The sequence below is a fragment of the Peromyscus californicus genome, unplaced genomic scaffold (genome assembly GCF_007827085.1).
Source record: "Peromyscus californicus insignis strain IS unplaced genomic scaffold, ASM782708v3 Scaffold_7__1_contigs__length_154581171, whole genome shotgun sequence".
Taxonomy (NCBI): domain Eukaryota; kingdom Metazoa; phylum Chordata; class Mammalia; order Rodentia; family Cricetidae; genus Peromyscus; species Peromyscus californicus.
In genome coordinates this window covers 87,494,531-87,513,141 of record NW_026294595.1, presented here as the reverse complement: position 1 = coordinate 87,513,141, position 18,611 = coordinate 87,494,531, and the positions used below count along the sequence as shown (strand labels likewise).

Below are 18,611 nucleotides of genomic sequence, written 5' to 3'. Positions count from 1 at the left end.
ATCAAATTTTAAAAAGAGTGAAGGGGTTCTCTAAAGGTGCAAGATGAGCTACCCAGCGAGTTACAAACTTTGTTATGAATGAATAGTCACAGCATCCTTCTCTCCTTGCTGTATGAAAAACCAAGGTACACACGAACTGAGTCTTCCACGCGTGGTGGTGGGTCAACGCCATGTTCCAGATGGGCATTCCAACGCAAATAGGAAAAAAATAGGAAATCAATTCTCTCTCTCTCTCTCTCTCTCTCTCTCTCTCTCTCTCTCTCTCTCTCTCTCTCTCTCTCTCTCTCTCTCTCTCTCTCTCTCACACACACACACACACACACACACACACACACACACACACACACACACACGCGCAAAGTGGACAAATCTAGAGGGTTGGTGGTGCCCAATTTGGGGGCACCGAATCTAAGCAACTGGCCTTTGTGTAAGAGCCATCTTCCCGTCGCCGCGGGGCGCGCGTCTCCACCGAATGTGCGGTGCGGTGCGGTGCGGGGGAGGCTCCACGGCGCCGGCCCGGGTCCCCCGCTCTGCCCCACACCCGCCTGGCGCGCGCCGCGCTGCGCTGTCCGCGGAGTCCGCGGCCGCCGCGCACTTGGCTGGGGCGAGAGGAGAGAGGGGTGGGCGGGCTGCTCGCCTGGCATTGGCGCTCTGCAGTGCAGTCAAGTGTTAGCCCAGCTCCCTATATGGTCGGGGATTAGCTCGGCGCTGCTGAGGCTGAGCGAGGAGCGGGAGGAGGAGGACGACGAGGAGGAGAAAGAGCAACGGCAGAGCGGCAGTCAGCGCACGCCGTTGCCTGGGGGAAACAGAGGCGCCCGAAGCTGGGGCGCCGCGCACGCCCCGGGAGCCATGGCCGAAACGGGAGAAGGAGGCGAGGATGAGATCCAGTTCCTGCGGACTGTGAGTCTCAGCGGTCGGGCGAGGCGGCGGGCAGGTGGGGAGGAGCGCGGCGCGGCGAGGAGGGGCTGCGCTGCGCCGCGGTGCGGGGCGCGTTCTCCGCACTCGCGGGCTGCAGAGGCGGACCTGCCACCCTACCCTCTGGGCGGCGAGGGGCTGCGTGGGAAGCGGCACCTTCTCCAGCCTTTCCCCTCTTTTGGTGCCGCCACCTCTCGCTCTCAGATCTCCCACCCGGGACAGCTCGCTCTCGGGGCAACTCGCTACTTGGTCTGAAACCTTTGATGCCCAAACTTCAAGCTGGGCTTAGCTCGTGATTGCTCAGACCCACAAGATCAGAGGTGCTCTACGACCGGCCTCCTGTCACCTCCACACTTCGTCCGCTCCCTTTCCTCATTCGAGCTGTTCTCGGGCTCCAGGGGACCACCAAGAAAAGAACCAGTGGGGCAGGGGTGAGAGTGGGGAGCTCGGTCCAGAAACCGATGCCTGCTCTTGGTTGGCAGTACCGGGACCTCTTAGAAGGGAATTCACCCAGTGCTGTCCGGCTCCTCTTTCTTTAAATCTCTATTCAGCAACTGCTGTTAAGCCTTACTTGACTCACCCGCGGGTGTGTGAGAGCTACTGCTTCTGTTCCAGGCTCCCAAGAACCCTGCAGAATAGGGAAATCCCGGTCTGTGGCTCCGCGTCATCAGGTCCCCTTCTTGGCACTGGAGGGCAATGCTCCATCCCAGATTTTGGGAGCAGGGGCGAAGTCCCATTGCAGCTATGACAGCCTTCTCCTTGAGGAGTTAACACTTCAAGGTGGACCACCACCTTGAAGGGTGAGGAGCACCTGGTTGCTTCTTAGGGCTGATTTCAGCCACGTGACCTTGAGCAGCTCACATAATTCTCTCTACCCAGCCTCAGTTTCCTCTTGTGTAAAATGGAAGAAAATGTAACTAGCATTTCCTGGCAGATAAGAATTAAACGAGATTGTGAATGCCATAATATTTTTAAACCGCAGAATGCTTTGTAAGTGCTAAGTGATTTTATGCGAGCTATCTAGGTCTGGAGAATTAGAATGAAATTCTTGTCTCGCACTGTCCTCTTTAAGATCACCCTGCTTCTTTCTGACCTGGTCACAGAGGACGACAGCCTCGCTTATGTCCCTCTTTTGGAACATTCCCTCCCTCTTTGAAGAGTTTCCTTATTATTTTCAGCACCCCCCTCTTTTGTCTGTTTTTTCAAACATGGTTTCTTGGCCAAGGCTCAGTCTTGGGTCCTGTTTGGGGGATTGGGAAGGACCCACCATCCCCCTAACACTTCTGAAAGCCAGAAGCTCTTCCACGTCCTCCTGGTTCATCTTCACACTACACATAACGCCTGGCAAGCTATCTGTTCTTCCCAGAGTCCTGTGGGGCCCTTCTGCTTTCCCTCCAACAGGTGTCCTCGGTGTTGAATGGCTGACAGAGCAGGTGCTTCTGGTTTTGTGCTCTCCTCAGTCCACATTGTTGTTGTTATTAGTCATTATTGTTATTAGAAAAAATCTAGGCACTGATAATTGAGGAAATTCCCCTTGGAAACATTGTGGCAACTTGAAGATGTGACCCAAGGAGTTAAGGTTAGGGACTTGAGACTTTCTTCAGGTCTTTATCTAAGCTGCTTTTCTTGACTTCTGTGGCCATCTTCCCCTCAGTTCTGGGCAATGTTGCTGGATTAGAGAACACCTGTAGCCAAGACTTAGTGTAGCAGTGGTTCTTAAGCTTTGTGTCACCAGCTTCCTGGAGATCGGAGTAGGTGGACCCCTTTTACAGCCATCCAGAAACCCTGTGAGTTTGAGGCACCCTGGTAAAGAGCCCTGATGCAGAGTGCTTAGTATGTGCACAGCTTAGAGGGAGAGCTGAGGTCGCCGTGGGGGTGAATGACTCTAAGTGTGACAAAATCAGTTCTTTCTTCACTGTAATCATCTGAAGTATGGTTTTGGGCATGTTCTTAGTTCTTTGCCCCACAGAGCAGCTTACCATCCTTATCTTATTTTTTCTTGGAACAGAGAAAGGTACAGGAAATCAAATGACTTGGCTGTGACTGCCCAGCAAGTTGCTGGTAATTGTCATTATGTAATTTTAAGTTTAACTCCCAGTGGAGCTGTGAGGCTTGCTCCAGAGGTTAGACTACGAGGAGACCACGCAGATGAGAACCTGCAGCTCTCTGAATTTGACTTTGTCCCTCATTAGCCATGACTTAGATGAAACAGTTTATAGGAACTTGGGAATCATAAGCTTGATCTCTACACAAAAATTTGATATTATCTTTCTGTGTTTCAGAGAGTCAAGAATTGCTATGCTATTCTAGCAGGGTCACGTTTTTCACCTGAGAAAATACCTGTGCTGCACAGTGTTTCACTTTGAACTCACTCACTTCTACATTAGCATTGTTTTTTTCTTTCTCACAAACAGAATCTTATAAAGCATACTGGCCATGTGTCAGTCACCTTAACATTGTTTTCAACCAAAGGTGATTATTTGACAATGGAACAGAATCATCCTTTTACAGCTGTGAGCTTTAAAGGATTGCTGTCTCAGAGAGCCGAGGCTTTTAAATCTACTTTAAAAACCAACTATAGAGTAGCATTGGGCCATGGATCTTAATCAAATTGTGGGTGATTATGATGTCATGTGGAATACACTAGGGCCAACAGTGAAAGTAGCTAGAATCAGTGATGGTATGAAATGAGCTAGAAGGCAGCCTAGGTGTGCCTTTAGATACTTAGGAATCGGTGCTCTGTACTCTGGCACATTTGAAACCCACTGTTTCTTAAGCAAGCGCAGGTCTACAGCAAGGGGTTTGGAAGTGAAATTTAATGTCCTTGTACTCCAAACCTTAAGAAAGTCTGATGAAAGTTCATAAAGTCTGAACTCATTGGAAGCCATGTCTATTATGTAGAGAGGCAGACAGAAGAATCACCTTATCTTTAAGGCTAGAATTTTCTCTCCACTGCTGTTGGCAGTGGCGTCTTCCTCCCTTCCAATTTCTTGCTGACGTAGCCAGTGTCACTGACGTGGCTCTGAAGCTGCTCCGAAGCAGATAAACCTGCCAGCCACTGATACAAAAACAAGAAGTTATGGGGAGAAGAGTGACAGTTACCCTGTCTTCAAACAGTTGGCAGAGTGGCTGGCATCGAGAGTGCCAGGGAGATGCTGTTTCCCCCTGGACTAGAGTAGTCATTTAAGACTATGAGTAAGCTCTGAGCCTTCACCTGCTGTATTTCAGATACCGTACACCTCTCTCCTTGTTAATTTCATTTTATCATACAGGGAATTAAAACAGAACTTGGGGTGAGGTAGGCATCCATTCCTATTAAAGATTGGTCACAGTCTGCCAAGCTGAACCCCATGTGTAGGAAGCTGTTCTCCGTTGCCCCTGAACTACACTTGAACAAGGAAAGGTATTTGGACTGAAAGTCAAGGACTGCTCTGGTCCTACCATGGTGCCTCAGACAGATCCTTGCATTAGACTTCTACCACTGATGTGAGCTCTGCCCCTCTGGAACTCGTGGCCCCTGGCTGAAACGCTGGTGAACATTTACCTGGGGACCTTATGGATTCTAGCTTTCTTCCTTGTAGGCATTGTGTGCTTACTTACCAGCTTGTGAAGTCAGATACTTTCACTCAGGATGCCAAATAGGAAAGATGTGAAGAACATCCTCCTGGTGCAAGAGAGAAGAGTAGAGGTAGTGCTAGAAGGCAGACCCTAGACACGCAGGTGTGGACTGCCGCGGGGTTGACCAGAGGCTCTACTGCTGGATGAGTGTGGATATTAAAATTGGCCTCCCAAGGTCACTGCAGGGCTTTCCACCTTCACAGTCTCTTTCTTGACAGCCTCTCAGAATTGGTTTGATTTTTGTACCAGTGGACTAGTGTATCCTCTTTTCAGTGAAATGCCCCTAGTGGGTGTGAGCAGGAAGCAAGGTCCTTTCTCCCAAGTAATCAAGTTGAGCTGGGAAAACTGTGTTTTTTTTGTTTTTGTTTTTCCATTAGAGTGTTGTGGCTCTTATCTTGCTGTGGCCTAAATGCTCATGACCAGGCTTGACCAGAGTTTTTAGCTTCTGAGCTTTAGGAAGAGAACGGATGATGGCTGCAAGCTTGGGAATGTTTAGCCCACTACAAAGAGTGAGACCAAGCAGCCAGCCTGCACTGAGGGATTCATGAGCAATGCTTTTGCTTACTTTTTTTTTTTTATGAAAGTATTAAGGAAAGACGAGGACACTTAAGGGAAATGGTTCTTTTCTGACAAAATTTTAAGTTTAGCTTCTAACATTCATTTAATGTACAGTAAGTATGTTTCTTCAGCTCTTTTGGGCTGATCCGAAGGGGGGACATGTTGAATCAGAAATGAGTGGGAAGAATTTACCTGGAGAGCAAAATACTCTAATGTTTATTTTTGAAAAGTTTGCATTTGAATAGATTTACATCCATATTTGCCTCTTTGTTTTATGATCATTTATTTTACTTTATCCCTGGACTTTCCCTTTGTATTGCTACTTAAAGAATTTTATGTTTAAATCCACTGACCCCATGATTTTGAGTGACTTGCACCCTTTTCATGCTTTTCAGCGATCTTACTTCTCTGTGTAAGTTGAAGAGGCCCCTGTCTTCAGAATGCTCTAGTGTAGCTTCCTTTCCTCAATTCCACATCAGAATAAACCCTTCTAAATTAGCTCTATTCATAAAGATACCCTCAGTATAAGCTTTATCCAGTAGGAGTAGAAGGCTGTAATAAAAATATTGAACTTAAAGGAATTCTTATTTCTTATATTAGCTCATTTGTGACCTTGAATGAGTCATTTAAGAAAACTGAGATGTTTTGTTTGTTTCACACTCTGTATAGAGAATCTGCCTTACTAGGAGAGTCATGAAAGGCAGCAGTAATTCCAAAAATACTCCCAACGACAAAAGCAGGCACATTTCATAGGGCACTGTCATTGTGTCTGTCCTACAACAGGAAATCAATCCTGCTTGTGATTGGCTCTCGATGGAAAAGTACCGGAGTGGTTCCCATCTCTCTAATGTGTTTGGTGCCTTCAACCCATCCAGATTGGATGCTGCCCTGGTGCTTTTAACTATAACAAACCTCAACTTCTTTCAAGCTATCTCTTTAGAGAATATGAAACGCAAATTATAACACATATATCCAGGTAGGCTTCTGGGAGTCCAGCTGCCTAACCAGACACTCGGGTGCTTATTGTCATCTCAGAACATCACCAAAGCTGCTGGTGTCACTTCTTACTATTTAATCCCACAGCTGCCTTTCCCATTCCCCCTCTACTATCTTTTAAAGCTCATTATTCCTTTCTCTAAAGGATTTGCTTTCCTTTAAAGCAGTATAGCTCTCCCACCCAAGGGTTTTGCTGTTTCTCTTATCTGGTATCTGCTTAAGGAGTAGGGTCCTTTGCAAAAAGTCATTTTGAAGTCAGCTGGAAACAGATGTCATTGTAGTGGGGAGTCCTGTCCAGCCAGGGCTAAGACTGTTGGGCGATTCATTCTCCCCAGGGGGCCTTGGTGGTCTTGCAGGTCTTAGGCTGATGTCCTCACAGACATCCTCTTGTTTGGGGTATTTTAGGGACATACTTCCAGCCACTGCAGTTTGCCTTGGTTCAGTGAGTTTTGCCCTCACAGCACCTCTCCAGTTCAGAAAGAGGGAAGAAAAAGTGCTGGCACCTTACCCCAGATCCTGCTACAGTGATGAGCCGGCTGAGGTGCCAAGTTTTTTTTTTCCTTCTTCCTTATGTCATTCTTGATTCTGGGTTGTTAGAAAACAAAACTCAGATTGGTCTGAGACTGATGATGTAGTATTCCAAAGAGCCACACCCCTCCCCTCACACACACTCCGTCCTTTCTGTAGCTCAGGGCACCATTCCCTCCCCCCTTTTCCTTTTCCTGTATACCTAGACAGTAAATCCTCCATTGGTTTAGGGTGATCATTGTCTTGGCATGTCTCCTTGGGGTTAACTATTATTTCATTCAATGCCCTAGAAAAAGAAAAAGAAAACATTCCATCTTAAAATCAGATTGCAATGATAGTCAGAAACTACACTTTTCTCTGGGTGATAGCTTCTGGCTTCTGCTTGGTTTAAAGTATAAAGGAGGCAAGAAGGAACTCTGGAGGCAGAGCTACAGCTGGCGGTACTCTCCATCAACACATTTCCTACTGACTCAGTTTGTGTTATAGGAAGCAGCCAGGGTGGTGAGCAAGGCAGGGCAGCTGGAATGAAAATGTGGGAATGAAAGTGTAGGCTGATCTCAGTGACCACATGACCCATGTACAAGATACCTTTCTCCTTTGTCTGCCTTTGGGGGCAAGGTATTGTCTCAAGACATTTCTTCTACCCAGAAAACTGAACTGTGAAATTGTTAGTTCAGCAGGTACCACTAATGATTAGCATCGTTAACAGCCAAACAAAGCAAGTTCCCAAAGGAGTAGGAGTTGCACTGGAGAAAGAGAACAAGAGGGGCAAGTGTGGGCGGGAACAGCACTGGCTCTCGGGGAACCCTGAGTATGATCTGCAGAGTCAAGGTACAGGAATCTGGGCTGCATGCATTTGGTTGAGTGGACCATAGAGATTTCGTATTTATTTCAACCTTTGAGCAGAGTATGAAGGGTAAGAGCTGTCCAGCCTTACTCAGGCATTAGGAAGACCAATCTTTATAGTCAGGATTGAACCTAATATATACCATACATTAAAAAAAAAACTATTTGTTCTTTGGGGGCCTGCCACCCAGCTCTAAAATAAATACAGAGGCTTAATTTTCCTTATGAATGCCTGGCTTTAGCTTGGCTTATTTTTAGCCAACTTTTCTTAAGTTATCCCATCTACCTTTTGCTTCTGGGCTTTTACGTTTCTCTATTCTATATACCTTTCTTTACCCCTTACTCTGTAGCTGGGTGTGTGGCTGGCCCCTGGTGTCCTCCTTGCCTTCTCCTTTTCTTTCTCCCCTCTCTTCTCTTCTTCTCCTATTTATTCTCTCTGCCTGGCAGCCCTGCCTATCCCTCTCCTGCCTAGCTATTGACCATTCAACTTTTTATTAGACAAATCAAGTGTTTTAGGCAGCTTCACAGAGTTAAACAAATGCATCACATCTTTGCATCACTAAACAAATATTCCACAGCATAAAGAAATGTAACACATCTTAAACTAATATTCCACAACAATATATGTTATCTAAAATGATTCAGGATCAAAGATAACAATATGAGAAAGAAAGTCTCAGCTTCTTCTAAGATGATGTGGCTCTACATCAAAGTGAGAGCTAAGTATGCATCTCTCCTGAGGTATGGGAGTGTCCATGTGATAAATCCCATCGTCTCAGTTAGATCCATTGAGGTTTACTTGTTGTAATCCTAAGCCCATGCTCCAGACTCTCCCAAACCAACCACAGAACAGTCTTATAGTAAACAAGGAGTGTGTTGAAGGGAGACACAGAAAAAAAAAACCCAAAACAACAAAAAATACTTCTTCCTGGAAGATGGTCATGGCTACCCACCAATGATGAGGCCTGCCTTTACTTCTTTAACAATTTTACAGTTGATCTGTGTAATGAGCTTAAGTATAGAGAGCTCATTAATGGGACCACAGGAAGAAGTGGAAATTCTCAATAGCACATACATGTTCATGTTGTAAAATATATTGATTTGAACTCCCACACTGTGGTATAGTCCAGATCCAGGCTGTACATAGCAGTAGGACAATAAGAGCGATCTAGCTGTTGACTACCACACTGACCCAGAAACAGAATCCAAGAGATCAGATGGAAATAAGACAACTGTCTTAGAAAAGTTTGAGCCTCTCATTGCAGGCACTCAGGACACAAGACTGTGGTTCCTCCCTTCTATTTATGCTGGAGATTCCTAAGAATAAACAACATTAAGGCTTTGAACAAATATAATTTCTTTACAAGAGTGAAGCATGAAAAACACAACAAAGAATACAGGGGTCAAATGAGTAAAGTCAGAGCCATAGTACTTGGTATACTCTACAGTATTTCTTTTGCTGGATACCTGAAGGGTTGCCTGCTCTTTTGAGGCTTTTAGTTTATTCATTATAATGGCATGTTAGTGATTATTACTTCTCAGGGATACTTTGGGGGACTCTGAAACTGCTCCAGAACCCCTCCTCCCCACAGAGACAGAGACAGACAGAGACACAGACACAGATACACAGAGTGAAAGACTTAGAATAGCACTTATCTGATTGTCTGGAAGACATTTACCTTTGTAGAGGATTAGCTATATACATTGTGAAATCCAGAAACACAGGAATTTTAATTTAGTCTAGTCAGTTCCTTAGCACCTAGGCACTAGAGGAACCGCAAGTTTAAACAGCGTTGGGGAAATCAAACAAATAGCTAAATGTGTAGATCAGTTTTATTTGCAAAGAAAGGCTGGCCTGCTACACACATTCAAACAAACAAACAAAATTCTTAATGCTACCAGTCAAGCAAAACACATCTGCAGCAGAGTTCAGAACTGCCTGCCAGTTTGCAGCTGTGGATGAAGCCTCAGAATCTGTTGGAATTAATGCATGTTGCAGAACACATGAATATTTTTATATAAGTAGGATTGGGCACACAGCACATATCAAGGTCCTTGGATAAAACATTAATATAAAAGACGATGTATCATTTATCACAGTAGAAGAAAGATTGACAGGCAGACAGATTAATGGGTTTAAGAAGTGATAGATGTTATCATCAACAATGAAGGCAGAGTTTTCTAGCTTTTGAAAACCCCTTAAAATGGTTTTAGAGATAGACATAATAAAATTTTAAGTAAGCAAGCTATTTAGTCAACATTTATTGGCCAACTACTGAATAAGTAGTTGGAGTTACCTCATCCTGAATAAGTCCTTGGAGTTTCGTCTATGAACAAGACATCGTAATAGTGAAAGACTGAGAGAATCAAGTTAATAGGTCTCTTAACTGTGTCTTGAATTAGCAAGGATATCAGTTACTTCCAGTGTAACTTTTCCATGATTTTATGGTGAAAATGTTTTCTGGTTAGTGTGTATGACCTTGGGAAGTTTAATTCTGTACCAATCTCCTCGTGTGTTAAATAAGGGTAATAACAGTGCCTGTCTCAAAGGGTTGTTGTGAAGATTAAATGTGCTAATCCATGTAAGGTGCTTAGAGCAGCACCCAACCATAGTAAGTCCTCAGTAAATATTAGCTATTAATATTGTCTCAACAAACAGTGCAAACATTGACATTAGTCACATTAGCTCTTCAAATGTCACTACACAGTACAAAGAGACAATCCCCTATGGTTATTTCATGGTCTTGGTTCCCAACTTTCTTTTAACTATAAAAGCAGGCCTGAATAATGGAAATGAGTGGCAGTGCCTGGGCCCTCAGGAGTAGAGATTGTCTGGTTAGTGCTTGAGGGTCTTCTTCACAAACCGTCCTGATGCAAAAGCCAGTGATTCATCCCACCAGCACTTTTCACTCATGTCAGAAGATAGGCAACATAATTTGGAGAATTCTCAACCACAAAAATCTCATTGTCTTGATGTGTGTGTGGGGGGGAGCTATTTTGTCCTTGTTCAACCTATGCTTTAATGAAGAAATTTGTGTCTCCCTGGAAATTCATTGTGTTACCAACAACATGAAGGCATCCTATTGTAGAGACCTGGCTATTCATTATCTCAATCCTGATCCCCTCTTATCTAACCCCCAATGAATGACCCTAAAGGCACGCTTGACTCTTCTTCTATGCTGTAATGCCATCATTCGTACAGGTTTGTGCTGAGGGCAGTGGTTTAAACCTCTGATTCATTATCCTTCTCCCTATCGACATTATTCCTATCTTCCCCACTCTGCTTTCCATGTAAAAATTGAACAACATTGGTTACTGAAATCTGTGACTATTTACCTCGTTAAAATACTCTGATTTGTAAAGAGTGACAGGTGTGTAGGAAAGCCTAGGCATGGGGGCAGGATGGTGGTGCCACTTTTTGATTGGATTGGAAAACTCTCACTGGCTTCTCATTTCACTCATAAAGCTGTTTCCAGAAACTGTAAACTGAATTACACAAGTATATGGGGAATTTAACTTAAAAAATTAAAATATGGTTTCCCCAAATAATGAGGAAAGATTGGCTTTTAATTTCCTTAAAGGAGTTTTTTGGGGGGAGGCATTTAATCTAAGTATTTTACTAAGTACCAATAATACCTTTCACTTCTTAAACTGTGAGTGGAAAAGTAAACTACATGTGTAAGGCAAACATGATCACCACCATGTCAGAAGCAAGTTGAAAAGAAAACTTATATGGATGAGTTATTTTATCTAGTCCAGCTTCAACCTCAGTCCATAGAAGTTTGAAAATGATAACAGATTTCCCTATTAATCACTTTTTCTGTTTCTGTGATAAAATAATCCTGACAAAAGTTACTTCAGGGAGAAAGGTTTTATTGACTCACAGATCAAGGTTGCAAGTCTATCATGGTGAGACAGCCATAGTAGCCAGAGCCTGAGGTAGCTTGTTGTGTTACAGCCAGAGTCAAGAAACAGGAAACAATGAATGCTTATGCATAGCTCACCCATATCTTTCTATCTATCTCTCTCTCGATAGATAGATAGATATAGATATAGATATAGATATAGAGATAGAGATAGATATAGATAGATATAGATATATAGATAGATATAGTCCAGAATACCAGCCTAGGGAATGGTGCCACCTAACAGTGAAAACATCTTCTTACTTCAACCTAATCAAGATTATCCCCTATAGGCTTACCCAGCAGCCCATCTCCCAGGTAGTTTCAGGTCCCATCAAGTTGACAATTGAAATTAATCATTCCACTTACAGAGAGGGATCAGAATGAAATGAAGACATTCCAAGATTCTGTAGAGCAAGGCCCTATTTTGTTAGTTTGTCTCCCTTCTTCTCAACATCTGATGTTCAACATTTGAAGATATTCTCAGCCAGATGCTTTATAAAGTTCTTACTGCTCCAAAGATAACAAACATATAAGCATTGATACATGGAGGGACACATTTGTCCCTCCAAAAGTTTATGTATTGGAATCTTGATCCAGAATTCATGTGCTGATAATAGTTGAAGACCTTTGGGCAGTACTTAGGGTTAGACAAGGTCATGAGAGTTGAGTCTCCAGGATGGAATTAGTAGTTTAAGATAACAAGTAACAGGGATCTTAGCTCACATGCTCCCTATATTTTTTTTGCACTCATTTTTTCCCCATTCTAATATTATGAAGAACTACAAAGACCAGATACTCGCACTATGCTCTTGCACTTCCAGCCTCTAGAATTATGAGTCAGAATCTTCTGTTACTCATAATTTAGGAAGCCTGTGGTATTCTATTATAGTATCATGAAACAGGCTAGCACAAGATCATTGGAATTTGGGAAATAATGAGGTCTGATTATATATATATATATATATATATATATATATATATATATATATATATATATATATATTGAACTTAGTGGTCTAAATAAATAAATTTCAATAAAATATATTATATACATAATACATACATATTAATAAACACATTATATGTATAATAATATAAAAGAAATTTATTTTGTGTTCTGTATACATTTCTTTTTGTATGTAAATATTATACTGATTCATCATTAGACATGATTGCACACTCTTCCTATAAATGAATGTAATAAGTATGTATTGCCTAGTCAGAACATTTTTTTTTCACTGAGCATCTTGGTTCTCTCCTGTTATCAGTCATTATAGTTGATGGTTTCCCAATGGTCTTGTGATCAGTACCAATGCCTCTGCTCTATGTAGTCTCTGAAAAGGGTGGTTAAGTGTTTTAGGTGATTCACACCTATGTATGGATTCCACATTTGTCAGTTGCTAATTATGACATTTTGACAGTTTCTTCATCTTCTGGAAAAACAATACTAGGAAGTTTTCATGTTTATAGAATCATGATGAGCATAGAGCCTGTGTCAATTTATGAATATTTTTCTCCTGTATTACTGATGTGTGACTTCCTGGGAGAACATGAAAAAACATCTATTCACCACAGATATGTCATCAACAAAAGGACAAAGTAACAATTCATGGAAGACAGGCTTGAAAAACCAGCAAGTTTATTGGGCTTATTTACAGAACATGGACAAAGAGTTACTTACAGGCACAGGATTGACTCAAGGAACAGGACAAGCCCACTCCAGCACTAGTGAGGACTCCCATCAGCTGCATCCCTGAAGCTCCCGAACAACTTGTTAGTTGGTGGAAATCCTCTGCTTTCCAGAAGTCATTTACTGCTTATACAACCTCCAAGAAACAGTCTGGTGAATCTTGGAAGTTTCAGACTTTGTAGAGACTTGCAAGTTGCTTGCATCCCAAACTTACAAGTTTTGTTTACTTTCTGAGTCTTAACAAGCATCCTCCAGGAATGGAGTGTTTCAATTAGGAGTAAATAGCTCTATAACAGTTACTATATATGAGATGAGATGTAATACATATTTCTGTGGTATGTCCTACCTACTTTCTGGTGGTTGGGAACTCCCTTGCCAAGTCCCAGTATGCATGTTCAGCCCATGCTTCTCTGAGCCATCTGTGATCCTGAAGCAGCTGCTTTTCAGTGATATGAGAACTGTTTGAGGGGTATAAAATATACTTAAACTGTTTATTTACTACAGTTTCTAGCTTAATTAATTGAGAACAGAATCTAAATAGCTCCCCCACCTGTACCCCAGAAGCCACAGCCAAGGAAAACCTGTGGATATGCTTGTGTTTGGGTTTAATTTTCTGAATCTATGGAAGTTACAGCCCTAGCTCATGCTTTAAGGATCAGCATTAGGCTGAGCCTGACTCTGGGCTCTCTGGTGTGTGATGTTTTAGTTGATCCCTAGGCTGTGCCAAGAGAATGTCACTCATGTTCATGTCTCTGTGAAGCCTTTAGATACATGTAAGATGACAAATAATTCACAGAACTGAAGAGGCTCCTGGATCTAGTGTAAACTGCATTAAATGAAAATTAAAGACAGATTTGTTGAGGTTTTAGTGTAACAGGGGATTTAGTGCTAATCCATTTCTAACCCAGAGGTTAGGTATAGTATGCCCCTGAGGAGGTTGAGATATTTTTTTTCCCAGTGCTTACTGAGTTAGATCAAAGCTAATAGTTTTCTTTTGAAAACATTTTTATTGCATTTATTTATTTATTGTGAGGGAAGTGAGAGTACAACTTGTTAGAGTGAGTTTTTTCCTTCTACCCTGTGGGTTCACTTGAGAGTGAATGAAGATTGTCAGGCTTGGCAAGCAAGCACATTTACTTTGTGAGTCATCTTGCCAGCTAATACCTTTCTAAAGATGCATGAAGGCATTTAAGGTTCGATAAAACTCTGGACATTATCCATGTGTTTGGAAGCAGAAGCCACTGATATATCCAATCTGTAGTTTTTAAGTACTTGTATGAAAGACATAGGCTATGGACTGGAGAAATCTGAAAGTGAACAAAGCACATAACTTTATTCTCAAGGACTTTATTTTATTTTATTTTATTTTTTGGTTTTTCGAGACAGGGTTTCTCTGTGTAGCTTTGTGCCTTTCCTGGAACTCACTTGGTAGTCCAGGCTGGCCTCGAACTCACAGAGATCCTCCTGGCTCTGCCTCCCGAGTGCTGGGATTAAAGGCGTGCGCCACCACCGCCCGGCTTCAAGGACTTTAAAGTAGTAATAAGAGAGAGATATCTAAACAATTAACTATGAGACAGGTCAAAATGTATTAAATAAACATGTTATATATATTATATAGAAGGAATAGCTAATTTTGACAAATGAATCAGGAAAACTTTGAAATGCCTAGGACTGTGTGAACTGTGTGGATTCTGGAAGATCTTGGTAAATGGCAAAGGAGGTTGAAAAGACATTTAAGACAGAAGGATCATTGTAAAGCAAGCCTTAGAGAATAGAAAGTATATGGCCAAGAACTATGAAGATGAGAGTGTAGGAAATACATGAAGACTACAGTGAGAAAAGATGGGGCTGGTAAACTGTTTTGGAAACAAATCAAGACCATCTGACCTTGTTCCTTTAGACAATGGAAAACCAGCTAGCAGAAATCCAGTTCTGTCCAGAAATCTAAATATACTGATGCTAATTTATGTCAGCATGGTTTTAATAAAGCAAATTGTGTAGACACAGATTATGTAAGGTTGCTTTTGTGTATTGGTTTCATCAACTCATAATCATATATCTCATACTTTAAGAATCTAAGTGGTTCTTTAAGGAAAGATTATATGAACGACTGCAGTTGTTACAGTCCAGCCTTGAGATGTCAAGAGTCTTAGAGGAAAACAACCCTCATTGAGGGAGTTTGTGCCAGGAAATAAAAGAAGTCTCTGTTGCACCTAAGCTTTTCTTCATGGCATGAGGCTTGTAGCTGTAGATGATGTTTCTCCCATGTTGTAGCCCCTGTGACAAAATTCCCGACCAAAAGCAACTTAAGGAAGTTAGGCTTTATTTTGATTCATAGTTCGAAGATACAGTCCACAATGGTGAGAGAATCATGGTGGCACTAGCTTGAGGCGACAGGTCAACACTGTAGCCACAGTCAGGGAACAGAGTGGTATGAATGCTGGTTTTCAGCTACTTTCTCCCTTTTATGCCATCTGGGACCCAGGCCCATGGAAATTTAGTGGGGGAGGGGGCTCTTTCCACATCAGATAACTGATCTGGAACATCATCTTGCATAGATAGTTTTCTTCAAGGTGGTTCTAGAGCCTGTCAAGTTGACAGCATAAACATTCACACCAAAGGGCTCAAGGTGACAGGAAAAGAAGGATGTGTAGAGCACATGCAGAAAATAGAAAGTGATTAGCACTGAAGAGTGCTGAAGACTGTCTATGAAAGCTGAGTATCAGCCACATGTCTTAAACTCATGTTAAGCATCCATAGTTACTCTGTTCCTGCTGCATGGACAGAAGTCAACAGGCCATGTAGGCTCTCTACAGCAGTCAGGCATAGTATAGTACAACCCCTTTCTCAAACACATTATAAACCTACTGTCCAGAATGCTGCCCTTTTAATCTGCCATTCCTCAGATCTCATATTGAGTCAAATTGGATTAGAAATTCAAATTACATTTAATTTGTTTAAAAACTGGCTCAAAATTTACTAAAGATTATGACTGGAAAAGATTGTTAATTATAGTTTTCTGATCTAAATATTATATTTGATCGTGTTGTACAAATTTTGATTCACTGTTTGTAAAACTTTCTTCTACCACACTGAAAAGTCCCTACAGGCTAGCACATCTTTCTTTCTTCAGTTTAACTAGACTCTCTGTCAGTACTCATATTTAGACACAGCAACTTTGATTTCTTATTTCTTGAATGGTTGCTCTTTTTTAAGATTTATTTTTATTTTATATGTATGCCATGTGGGTGCTGGGGACCAAACCTGAGTCTTCTGCAAGAGCAGCAGGTGATCTTAGCTACTGAGCAATCTCTCCACCCTCATTTAAATTACTTTTTATTCATCCTTTTTTTGTGTGATTCTCTTGCTCATGTAAGGAATTCAGCAAATATTACTTCAGATTGCCTCCTTCAGTGGCATATTCCTGCCTAATTACTTATAAAAAAGAAAGGACCCCCATCTTGGAAATTACAGGTTTCCTTCTGAAGGAGACAACATACTTTGTAATTCATCCAAAAATTTACAATGTGTATACATGTTTGTAGGCACATACATATGTGTCTAAGATTAATTCAAGGACTTTGTAATTATATTGCTCTCTTTTTCCAACTTAGCCCTAGGGGCCAGTCTACCATGTTTCAGCTTACCATGTTCTGAACAACCTAGTAAAAATAAATGGAGAAAATGAGAGTAATACACATTGATTTAGATTCTGACTTTATTCATGGAGTCCCATATACAAGCTGATGCTACAACCCTGCTCAAGTCATCCTTATCCTTCTAGAGTGATTGCTTATTCTTTTTCAAGCTTGCTGCTGTTGCCTTACAAATGTGCTTAACTTAAAGGGCCACCCATCATAGCTTCTAGCTGCCATTTAGATCCCAGTTGTCTTTTCTCAGATTCTTTCCCCCAGCTCTAAGGAACCACATTGCTTTTCTAGTGGACACCATGTTGACACTTACTCACTCTCTGTTCCTTCATCCCTTGCCCCTTTTCTCCTACCTTGTTTCTACTTCTTCCCTCTTTTTAAACACTTGCTTTCAGTCTTTCTTCCATTTATTCATTACTTGTTTCTCTTTCCAGTTTTCTTCTAAAAGTGCTGGTATGTTTAGCTGTGGGTTATAGAACATGCCAGAGGGCTCCAACTATAAGGAATGTGAGGTCAAAGAAGCAGCCATTGCTGTTACTCATGAAACTTCTATAGCTGTCTATCAAGTCTGTCCTGCAACACTTATGACCGTTTATGCCTCCCCTTCCTTCTTTTTTCAATGTCCCAACTAAAAGCAGACTTCTCCAGGATGCCCAGGTACATGAGCTGCCATGCTTTTTTATCCATCCATCTATCTATCCATCTATCTATTTATTTCTCTGTATGTATATATCTATCTAGCTGGAAAGAATTAGTGTGCAATTATAAGCTGGGTTTCCATAAATGGGTTGGTATCAAATATTCATTTTTTTCTCATAAAAACCAAAAATTTTTATGTACCCAGAGAACTTGTGTGCTACCAATGACATTTACAAAAGATGTATCCAAAGACTAAAGCTAGGCAGTAGAATACTGGTGACTACCCTTGTCTTAACCGATGATCTAGGGTTCCAAAGTTCACTGTGCTTTTCAGTGGGTGAAGAGTTGATGGGGAAAAAAGGAAATCAGTGCTCTTGTAAGGATATTTATTTCATGCTCACTCATTTTGGTGTGTGAGAGATTTTACTTTGATGATATTCATAAGAGATACAAGCATATAATACATGCTAAGAGTTTGAGCTACACAAATAAATTCTTACTCTCCAATTGTCAATATTTCTTAACATCAGAATCTGAAGAAAGTTTTAGAGAATTATTCCTTTTTAATATATGTGTATGGGTGTTTCGTCTGCATGTATGTCTGTGTACCATGTGTGTATAGTGCCTGTGGAGGTCAGAAGAGGGCAATGGACTCCCTGGACCTGGAGGTATAGATGTTTATGAGTTGTGATATTCACACTAAGAACTAAATCAGGGTCCACTGCAAAAAAATTTGAAACTTTAGCTACACTCTTACCCACTGAGCTTCCTCTGCGCTCCCTTAACCTCAAAGTCTTCTGCCATCACATTATCTCTTCTTACAGTGTGACAAATGATAGTGTATTTTTAATTATGTTATCTCACAGGATTTGGCTTATGGTAGCTATAAGCAGCCCATAGGATAGTGCCAGATAGAAGGAGATGCCGGCCTGTGCATAAAGAGATGGCTTTTATTGTATTTGTCTTTGGTCAGGCAGTGGCAAGAAGATACGCATCAGAATCCATTCACGGACATGGAGACCAATATTGGGAGTAGGAAAGCAATGCCTGGTGAACCACGAGGACAATAAGTAATCAAAGGGGAGTGATCCAGAAAGAAAACAGCAACTCCAGCCGTCCTGCAGGACATTCTTCCTACGAAGGCCTGTGTCCTCTAGGCCTAGAACAGTCTCAAGTAAAGCTGGACATTTTGTCCTCTCTCATATGCTACAGAGGTCACCCCAGAGGGTTAGCTCATGAGTCACTTACCTCAGGCTCTATTCT

At 41.9% G+C, this 18,611-nt stretch overlaps 2 protein-coding genes across 9 annotated transcripts in view; one reads left to right on the top strand and one right to left on the bottom strand.

Annotated features, from left to right (window-relative positions):
- Positions 1-1,924, bottom strand: part of LOC128102210 (transmembrane and coiled-coil domain-containing protein 5B) — a 69,201-nt gene extending 67,277 nt beyond the window's left edge. For 3 of the 5 annotated variants that reach the window (XM_052725784.1, XM_052725785.1, XM_052725787.1), the window contains exon 1: positions 1,496-1,920. The gene's annotated coding sequence lies outside the window, so the exon portion shown is untranslated. Of the gene's footprint in view, positions 1-1,495 lie in introns of all 5 variants that reach the window. The other 2 variants (XM_052725788.1, XM_052725786.1) reach the window with 2 other exon arrangements.
- Ryr3 (ryanodine receptor 3) overlaps positions 497-18,611 on the top strand; it is a 521,392-nt gene continuing 503,277 nt past the window's right edge. For 2 of the 4 annotated variants that reach the window (XM_052725780.1, XM_052725779.1), the window contains exon 1: positions 497-900. In XM_052725780.1, coding sequence (XP_052581740.1) covers positions 850-900 — 51 coding nt within the window. In that variant the 5' untranslated portion in view covers positions 497-849. The remainder of the gene's footprint in view (positions 901-18,611) is intronic. The other 2 variants (XM_052725782.1, XM_052725781.1) reach the window with 1 other exon arrangement.